Consider the following 10,782-nt stretch of genomic DNA (forward strand, 5'->3'; position numbering starts at 1 on the left):
TCCCTGGAAGTTAGGAGGGAGGGATGGAACAGATTCTCTCTCAGAGGGAATCAACCTCACCATCACCTTGATCTTGGACTTTAAGCCTCAGTTAAGCCACCAGTTTGTGGTCCTCTGTCGCAGCAGCCCCAGAAAACTCATCCAGAGGGGCTATAGCCGTAGGCAGACTGCATCCTTCTTTGGTGAGTACACGTGGACATCCCATGGCATGCCTAACAGATAACCGTTTCCAGCTCTCCCACCCTCCTGGCCAACGTCTGGATGGTTATACCAGGTCCAGGAGCTCAGGAACCCAAGGGATATTTTGCGACAGGGCATACCTTTAGCTCTCAAGACAAAGCTTAGTGGCCTTGAGCAAATCATCTCTCCTGGTCTCAGATTCTTTGTCTCCAAGATAAAATTAGTCAGACAAAAGTGCCTAAATGTCTCTCCCCAGCTAAAAATGTGATGATTTCTGCAGCAGGGATAAAGGTTAGCCTGACCTTCCCTAACTCTCTCTTCATTTATTCTGTTGGGGAACCATCCTCTATAAACATACCTAACTGCGTCTGGGCTCTAAAGTATATGTGTTTTTTGGTTTTGTTTCTTTCTTTTTTTTTTTTTTCTTTTCTATTTTCTTTCTTTTTTTTTTTTTTTACAGTTGTCAGCACGGCGTATGGGAAAAGCATGGCCATAGAAATCAGGAGATCTGAAATCGAATCTTGATTTCAGAATAATGATCAGATTAAATATAGAATAATACCATCTACTGTCTGTAAATTATGGCTTAGGCTAATTTTTTTCTTATGCTGTAAGAGAAAAATTATTTTCAGTTATAATCTAAAGTAAACCCAGAATGTGCATGAAAGTACAATATTGAGACTTCTCAGGGTTTTTCTTTCTCTCAGTCCTACCCACACTTTCTAATAAGTTTTTTCCCCCCTCAAAGAATAAATCAGCTTCTGACTGCCCGGTGACAGCCACACAATTTTTCTTTTACAGGCCCCCAAGACCATTGTGATATTGGGAGCTCTGATATGTGCCACTGGACACATTTTTGCCTAGTGCTGACTCTTTTCTCAGGTTCCCACTGGGTGTGAGGCTGTAGCCTGAAGTCTTTGTAGAAGCATCTACACGTGTAGGAACTTAGTAAGCCTGCGTATGGCTGGTTCAACGTAAAGGACACTCACAAGCGAAGCCCACGTGGCTTGTGTACGGTCCTGACAGGCATACACAAGGAACTCGTTACACAACCTGTTCCCTTATTCACGGATTTGTGAATACATACTCTGCTTTTTTGAGAAATAATTTTCCAGGGATTGTTTATCACGGCAGCTGGCAGCCTTCCGTGTTGTTTAATTGCTTACATCCAGTGAGAGCACAGGCATGATGCAAATTGTTATGCATTACCCTAGACCTGTGTTTGCAATAAGGAGCACACACAATGCCATACCAAAGTGAGTTTATTGACATTCCTTGAAGGTGATATGATGGAAGAGAAAGCTCGGCCTGAGTATCACATGACATTTTTCTTGTTGATGTAAGCAAAATCAGCCCAGTAATGTGGACTTCTCCTGCTATGGACTAGAACAAAGACTTTTAACAAAATTGTTATAGACATTTCCTTAGATAAATTGGAAGCTGCAGGAAGTAGGCTAATGGAACAATATTTACTCTATCTACTACCTCTAGGCACCTTTTTTTTTTTTTTCTACTAGAACAAAGGGACTACATGTCACTAACAGGAAAATAACATTTTCTCTTTTGGACCTTATGATGGCTAGAACATCCATCCCAGATTTTTATGATATAGTATTGCAGTAGTTTTAATAATGAACACTGAAGTACATAATAATAATAATAATAATAATAATAATAAAGCACCACATTTGTTATGTAAAGTTCTAACTACTTTCATTTGAAAGTGTTTCATCTTGACTGGGAAAACATTTGTGGCAACTGAGAAATTTTTTGAACCCAGATTTTGGACACATGGTTTGACACATGGACTGACAGATACCAAAGATGTAACATTAGAATTGTTCTGGAAAGTCTGGCTTATCAACTTGCCATACAGAGATACTTACCATTAATGGACATATGGTCATGTATTAAAGAGAAAAAAGATTTAGAAGTCTGCCAAAGGATCCTTTGTCTCTTTTTCTTAATTTCCTCATTGTCCTTCAAACAATTGTGCTACATTGGTGATGGTAGTAAAAAGTTCTCATGACTGCTGCCGACTTATATACACAGGAAGTTACAAAGAACTCCTGACCTAGCAGAGGCAATTTCAATTTTTAGGATTATCATCTTCATATCACAGAATAAAATGTCATATCTATGAAATTATTATAATACTTCAGAGCATTTTAAAAGTATTTTTCTACTTGAAATGTAAGTTTTCTCTTATTTATTGTTCTCATTTGTTCCCCAATTAAGGGTAATATACTCTTACCCAAACGAGCTCTAAAAGGTCTTGTTTTAGGGGAATTGTGGTTTATAAGTGATTAATATTATAATATGCCTCCAAGGAGAAAACTCATACTTTAGATTAAAAAAAAATACAAGTGGTAACAAACAGGTCTGCCTCACTCATTGTGTCATATGATTGGGAGAGGGTTACACCTCCAGCTAGTGGAATTAATAGCATAATTACACACACACACACACACACACACACACACACACACACACACACTTTACATGTATTCCAGCCTCATATATTAGGGAATAATAGCTAAAGAAACATCACTTGGAACATAGAGAAATCATAGGATTTTTCCATAACAACTGTATGGACTCTTTTTCTCTATGTTTACCTTCTTTTAGGATTCTATGCAAAGCTGTAGTAGAATCTGGGACCCTGTGAAGCAAGCTTTGCATCCTTTGAGCTGACTTGGACATCAGTATTTCTTTTTGGAATTTTATACTTTCACAAAATACTGATCCTGCAATGCTTTGTGGGATACTTTTAGAGTCAGGGCATCAGGGTGGGAGGAGGGGGAATAGGAAGAAGGCAAAGTTAGCTGAAAAACCATTTATGCCCAAGTTATCTGTCTCTATATATTTTCTAGGATACCTTGTTCCTTCTGGGTATGGGTAGAATAGATATTAAGTAATGTAATTAATATATTAATTAGATATTTGTGTAAATTGCAAAGCTCCCAGGAGTAGGTTCCTTCTTCTGAACATTTTCCTCCCTTGCCAGTGCCTAACAAATAAGGACTAAAAAAAGAATCGAGTGCTTGAATTGATGAGTATTTCCACATGGGTAACACCAGGTTCTAAACATGAAAGACACCCTATACTAGAGATGCTGTTCAAAGAGGTAAAATGGTGAAATGATTTGCATAATCCGTATGCTCTGATTTCATAAATAATAGCTCCATTAGAACCCATAACTTTTCAGACACTGAAATGTGTACTGAATTTTACAGGTCTCTGAAATGTGTATTATGTAACTTACACATTCCATCTTATCTTGGTAAATATTCTTTTTAGAGGGCAATAGAAAGCTACATTTCTGTAACATATTATTTCCTGATTGGTAATAGATACATGCAGCAAAGGGTGCTGGGCATTATAAATAATTCCTACTAAAAGAAGTTTCATTTTGGAGCCCAGGAAACACAACTCAGTGCCCAGACACACACTGATACAATGCGCACCAGGCACGGCTTCCTGTCCAATTAACTTTGTCTTACATTTCTCACATTTCTCTTTTGTTTAATATATTGGAAGTAACAATGTGACATCTCAACAGTGGGGCCCCTCAAGCTCATCTTTTCCCAGTGAAGAAAAACACTTTCACTTATGACACATTTCAGACAACATGGATAACAAGGTTAGAAAAATAGAAATGACCATTATGTTTGGGCTTATTCCAAATATAATCAAGAGGTTAGGCTGTCTTTGGAGCCTGCGACTGTTTTTCTGAAAACACTAAGTTTTCTGAGATATCTCTTTACTGAGTGCTAAAAGAAACTGGATATCTATTTTGACAAATCGATGTGCCTTGGGGGGCGTTAGGTGTCGGCTCCTGGAGGGTTGTGTGGATAAAGGAGTATTATATTGCCCTTGATCCCGAACAAGCAACAGCACTCTCTGCAGCTTCTCATTTAACGTGTCCCTGTGGACAATCAGATGCGAAGGAATCCGAACACGACGATAAAGAAAAGAAAAAAAGAAAGTAGCATGAAGAAAACAATATCAAAGTTAAAACAAAAGTTGGTTGGACAATTACCTTTAACGAAAGTCATGAGATTATCTAGTTGTTTTTTTTTTCTCCCTTTGTGAAGGAGAACTGTACCTTGACTGAAGAAAGCAAACCAAAATAAAACAGTACAGAACTCAGGTATTCAAAACAACCAAACAGGGCCTTCTTCCCTCTCTCCTGTTTGTTTCATCACATCCTACACAACACAGTGGGGGTAGAAGCCTCATCTTTACGCTATGTAGCGAGATCTCCATGCGCACAAGTTTCTGCTTCTTGTGCGGTGAGCGTTCACCAGGGACGCGCCCCGCCTAGACTTCTCTCAACTCGGATTGAGCCACAATCCCCACCACCGTTGAGATGCACTGTGTTGCATCAGCAGGAGGCGTCTTCCTTGCTGTTGTCATTTGTTGGAAAGTGTAATATTTGCACCGTATGTCTAGGCTCGTTCCAGCTGATGGGACTGATGCCACATAATGACTCATGAGTTGAATGTACAAAAATTTCCGCTTTGCCACTGCTGTTTTTGGATGGATGGTATGCACGGGGAAAAGGAGAGTGGGAGGAAAAGAAATTGTTGATTGGCTCCTAGACCTGGAGTTGGTTGTTAGAAATTATAAAAAATGGTGGCTCTGCTCAGAAGACATGGGCGTATAAAAGCTCGGAATGCTTAATGCTCAAATTTCCCTAAAATTATATAAATGGAAGTAAACTTTTATTACCATTTGGTCAAGTGTAGCATAACTTGCATTCCTATTTCATTGTTAGTAATGGAGGTATGTGGAGATGCACACAGACCTTGAGACAGCTGCTGTTTAATATTGCATACAGGCTAGCAGTTCATCGAGAATAGAGGAGATAAGCCTGAAGGTTGGATCTCAGAAGAAGGCAGTTCTTCATGCACAGCTTTTGTCAATCCTGATTTGGTTTGAAAATAAAAATCATGGGATACCAAAATCAAAGGAGACCGATTCAGGGAAAGGGCAAGCGGAGCACCCCAGAAAGGGTGATGTGACTGCCGGGAAAATGTCAGGTGAGTTTCCATTTCCTCATTCAAGTCCAAAGGTGCTGGTTTCTTCTACTGCTGTCAGCAGCTTTTCGTACAACATGGAGTAGGAGGGATACGGTGGAAGATCCAATCGGTTGAAGCAGGTGTGTGCCCTGAATGGGGAAAAAAGACTGGTGAAGGCGTTTGTTTCAAAGGTACATTGGTATCTGTATCTGTGATCCGTCTGTAGACACAGCCATGATTTGGGACCACCAGAAAGCCCTGCAACTCAGAACAGCAGCCTTCTAGACACACACAAACCAGCCGAGGGAGTAGAATAACTGGAAACAGATGGTTTGCATTTATAAGCCAACCCCAGTCACTGGCAAATCCGTCAGCAACTCTAGGATGTCAGCTTTATTCTGCTATTGAGGTATGAGCGCAGATGTGATCAGTGAAGGAGGCAGAAATGTAATTATTATTAGAGGATCACATTCCCAAGGCTCCTTGCCCAGCTCTGATTTCTGCACCACAGTAAACTGTGTGCATTGATGTACGGGTACCACCGGCTGCCCTGGAATTTTGAGATCCAAAGCTCTATCAAGTCAGGTGAGCCCTGGAGACAGTCTGACTCTTCTGTTTTCAGGGAGACACAGCTGACCTGACACCAGGATGCTGCATTTCCAAGGACCACGGAGCATATGGAACAGTCTTCCCTGGTTTCCTGGAGCAACGCTGTGCCCTGGGTTCTGCCTTGCTTGTCATAGCCTTCGTTCCTCCTCTGGGCCCACACACGCCAGTACCTGGTTTAGATAAGGGCTCGTTTCCCCCACCTTGCTCTGATGCACAGACCAGAACCAGACCCTGTCTCACCTGTACAGGGCTCAGTGGGGAGCCCAAGAGGCCCAGAACAGGTTTCTCCTGTGGAACGTCAACTCACTTGACTAGTTTCTCCCTGTCAGATGTTCTTTGCTTTTATGGAATCTCTGGTTGAGGCCAAAGGCTGTACCAAAGTAGGGAGGAAGGTGGATGGGTACGGCTCAAGATTAACTTAATGCCTTTTGTTCCCTAGAAGGGGTGGTGTTTTGCAATGGTGGTTTGAGAAGCCAACCGGCACAAAAAAGGGCACATTACGGTGAAATGAAATAAAATAATAAAAAATAGAAGAAGATAAAATATCACAAAACAAGTATATATACAAACAAATGAACAAAACTCTAACCACAGCAACCTTTCTCCCTTCATTTGCATTTCATCTGGGATATTGAATTCTTCTAATTAGAAGATCCCCAGGGAAGTTGTGTATTATTTATACCTTTGTTTTCAGAGTTCCTGATGAGGTGGATGCAGTGTTCAGGGGGAGGATACTGTTGTGTTTGCCTCTCAACATTCATTCCTCCTTCTCCTGGTCATGGCTCCCTCATCGCCCTTGGGAAACTACTCCCCAAACTCCTCCCCCCACAAGCTCCAATGTTGGGCGAAGGATAGCAGTGCACCCGGCCTTAGGCCTCAAGGACTTAAGTGGGAAGAAGCATCAAAACAGGCCACGATTAGTCGAGGTCTCAGATTATGATCTAAGATTCCGGTAGGCCTATGTTGACTTCACAAGAGAATAATTAAAATATTTTACCTAAACTCATCTGAGTAAAAGTGGAAGAGCACTCAGTAGAATGAGTTCGATGACAATTACAGTGGCTTCACTATGTTTAGAAAGATTAAAACTAGGACATACTTTGGGCTCTGGTTAACTATGTTAAGTGGGGCAGGAAAATCCCAAGTATGCTTTTGAACCTAGCTGAACTAGTTAGGCGTGAGAGATGAACAGACACCAGTTTTTTTTTTTTTAACTGGCACTCATGAGTGGAAATGTTACAGCAAAAAATCCCATATTTGCAAACCAAATGAATTCTGTAAAAGGTAATTTCTGGGAATAGTCTGAAAGCATTAGCAAATGGCACCGCTTCAAGACCTTGTGTGAACACCCAGAGTTTCTTTGAATTGCTTTTACTGTATTTATTGCCAACTTTGGTTAACTCTCTTAAATAGATTCTAGTCTGTAAACTAGAACGAACGAACACAATCACATCATTATTCAAATTAGCATTCTCAAATGCTTGCAGTCCTCCAGGTGTTGTTCTGACAGCACAGAGTGTCTGCTCATTTTCCTCCCTGGGCACTGGGCCCAGTCCTCCGGGGTGCGTTGGGGTGGTGGAGAAAGCATGAAACCAGGGGTTGCAAGACCTCTATCGCAGTCTAGCCACTTATTAGCTTTATCACCTTGGGAAAGTCAATTAATCTTTCCGAGCCTCAGTTTTCTGACTTGTAAAATGGGGGTAATAATATATGTTCTGTGTACCTCAGGGGTTTGTGGTGAGAACCGATGTTAGAATACACAGAAATGCCTTTTGTAATCTGTGAATCATCAGTTAAGTGTGAGAGTTTCTTGATGCAACCACAATTGCAGTTAGGATTGCAGGAACTGTGTTACAGCTGTGGGGATGCATGACCCTCAGCCTTTTCCACATAAACTACTGGCAAGTGAATCTCCCTGATCTGCTATTTGTGCATTGATAACCTGGAACTCCACATGGATCTTCTCAATCATGCCAGCTCAATTTTCACTCTGTTGGTGTTAATCTAGGATTCTGGCATTTTGAGATAATTCAGGATTTAGATCGTGTCAATCACTGTACTATTTGCCCTTCTCATTTGTATCGTCTGCACAATTGATCTCCCTGTCTCCTTGACTTTTTCCAAGTTATAGATTAAAATGGTATCCAATGCCAAAGAGAATATGCTTCTCCCCAGAAGAGACCACTTTAGGGCTGGTCGAAAGCAAACAATACTACTAAAAGCAAACAAATCACTGCTCTCTGCTGCTCGTTGTCCAGCGAGCTGTGAGGCTGGTTTCAGAAGTCCTGTCTTCCCTTCGTGCCGTCTTCTTCCACCATCCAACCACAGCCTCACTCTATAGATGGTTCTCACTCTTGTCACTACTGAACCTACGCTTGTCCAACCTTTGCAAGAACCCCCTGATCCCCAAATCTGGAGACCCATTCTCTATGCCCACATCCTCAAGCTCTTTAAAAGCCTTTCGCATCTTTTCTTCTTGAACATCTCTCCCCCCTTGGTTTCTCTATGGCTTCTCAGTGGTTGTCAATTTCTCTTCCGAACTCCCGATGGCTCCCTGAAGCCTCCCTTGTAGCCTTAGGGTCCACAGAGCAGGATTTCTCACCTTGGCACTACTAACATTTACACTTACTAACTGTTGTGAGGGGCTGTCCCGTGCATCGTAGGTGTTCAGAAGCATCTTTGAGCTCTACCTGCTGGATGCCCACAGCACAACAATAAATGTCTCCAAACATCGCTGAATGTCCAGTAGGGCGGCAAAATCACCTCTCCCGTCCCCCTTGAGAGCCATCCCTAGAGAGTAAGCCAGCTGCCCACCTTAACCAGGCCTCCCCCTCCACCTGGGCTTGGGCTCAGTTTACACCTGCAGCATGTTGTTAGAATTCTGTTTGCAACTTTTATGCCAATCTGCCCGTGACTCAGAGTTCTGGAATCCCTGATCCTTACTTCAAATATAAACCCCTAAGTTTCTCTCCCCTCCTTTATTCCATCTCCATGCTGTCTTGTGCTGTGTCTACTCTGACTAGCTTCCGTGCTTTTCTTTCCTTTGGAGTCTCTCCTCTGTCCCCTCCCCAGTCTTTGTTCCATAGTAAGGAAACTCTCCCACTCTTCCTTCCTGGACATGGCCTACAAGTCCTAGCATCCCTTCTCAGTCCCCATAAGGGGAGATGGCCAGTGACCACTCTGCCACATTCTGTGACATGGGTGAGCACCCTGCTTACTCCCCACTGCCAATTCTAGATCATTGCTTTTCAATCTTTGATCAAAAGTTTCCGTTCCTTTTACTCCATAAAAAAAGGATGAGATCTTGCCATTGGTGACAACAGGGAAGGACCTGGAGGGCATCATGTTAAGTGAAATAAGTCTGACAAAGAAAGACAAATACCAAATGATTTCACTTATACGTGTAATCTAAAAAATTAAACAAATCAAACAAACAAAAAGCAGAAACAGACTCATAAATGCAGAAAACAAACTTCTGGTGGCCAGAGGTGAGGGGGTGGGAGGATGGGCAAAATGGGTACAGGGGAGTGGGAGGTACAGGCTTCCAGTTACGGAATGACTATGTCACAATAATAAAAGGCACATTCAGGGAATATAGTCAATGGCATCGCCATAGCATTGTAGACGGCAGCCACACTCATGGCGAGCACAGCATAACTTAGAGACTTGTGGAATCACCATGCTGTATGCCTGAAACTAACGTAACGTCCTATGTCAAGTATATTTCCATAAAACTGAATAAAGAAATAAAAAAATAAGAGGGAATCAAATGTTTAAAAAATCCTGTTCCTTTGAATCTTGTGCCATTTAGATATTTTTCCCTTTAACTACAGGTTTTATCTGGCATTTTATTTCAATCAAATAGGATAGATTAGAAGATAGGGCATGTTATCTGCAGGCAAGAAGGTAAAGTGTTGTTTTGAGGAACTTGTATTTCAGACACACACACGCACACGCATGCACGCACATAGATATGCAAGTACTGGGTTATGTAAAATATTTCTTTCTGTGGCCTGTGGTTAAAAAGTTTGGAAGTCAGGGACCTAGATATATCTTCCATACCTTCTGACCTTCCAGCTAATTACATTTATTAAAATCTCTGGTACTTTGCTTAAATCCTTCCCATTTCAGGTGTTCTCACCAGACTGTGTAGTATCTGAGTCCACATGGATGACCTGTTCAATGCCCTAACATGCCAGCACCTTGACCTCAACCCCAGTGACTATCCCACCCATCTGATACTGAAGTTTCTTCACCAGACACTGTAAAATTACATCCTGGAAACAACTACCCTCGAAGTCCTCCTTCCTAACTCTCCTACAGTTTTTAGGAGGCAAGGACTTGAATATGTAAAGGTTTTATTTAGCCTGGGCTAGGATTCAGGTTGGGTTGTGACACTATTTGGCACTGTCATCTGGGAAGCCAGTTGCCACTCCATAGGGGGCAGATCTTAGACCAAAGCAGCTCCAGACCACCTCTCCTCCCAGTGTGGGCAGTTTGCACTGGGCTCACGTTCTCTGGGAAGTCCTGGGTCGCCCTGTGTCTGTTTGGCCCTCCTGCCAGCCTCTGGGCTTCCTGCCACCTGCCACGTGGTCTGGCTAGGTCTATCCAAACTACTGTTCTTGGAAGTCAGAAGTTACTTCTTTCTCTGGACACATCGGTGACCCTTTTTAGGCTCTTGGATCTTCATAAAATGTACAAGGAAGGCTAGTTAGGGGTTACTATCCAGGGGGTCATTTTCACTGTCCTCCCAGAGGCATCTCAGCACTTGATTCTTGGGACCCTCTTGGCCCAGGGCAGAATCTCTGCCTCCCCAGGGAATCCTCTCGGGTTTGCAGAACGGCAACTTTTTAAGGAATGCCTTGGCCCAGATGTGAATAGCCAGATTATAAGCCCAACGTCCATCTTATAAGCTCTTTGTGTGGGTTAATAGTATTAATGTATATTTCAAAGCTTCTCAAAGGAAGTA

At 42.2% G+C, this 10,782-nt stretch overlaps 1 protein-coding gene across 1 annotated transcript in view; it reads right to left on the bottom strand.

Moving 5' to 3' along the window:
* Positions 1-1,430: 1,430 nt before the first annotated feature.
* Positions 1,431-10,782, bottom strand: part of HECW1 (HECT, C2 and WW domain containing E3 ubiquitin protein ligase 1) — a 436,289-nt gene continuing 426,937 nt past the window's right edge. The window contains exon 30 of the mRNA XM_034640683.1: positions 1,431-5,353. Coding sequence (XP_034496574.1) covers positions 5,242-5,353 — 112 coding nt within the window. The 3' untranslated portion in view covers positions 1,431-5,241. The remainder of the gene's footprint in view (positions 5,354-10,782) is intronic.

The sequence above is a fragment of the Ailuropoda melanoleuca genome, chromosome 1 (assembly GCF_002007445.2).
Source record: "Ailuropoda melanoleuca isolate Jingjing chromosome 1, ASM200744v2, whole genome shotgun sequence".
NCBI classification, from domain to species: Eukaryota; Metazoa; Chordata; class Mammalia; order Carnivora; family Ursidae; genus Ailuropoda; species Ailuropoda melanoleuca.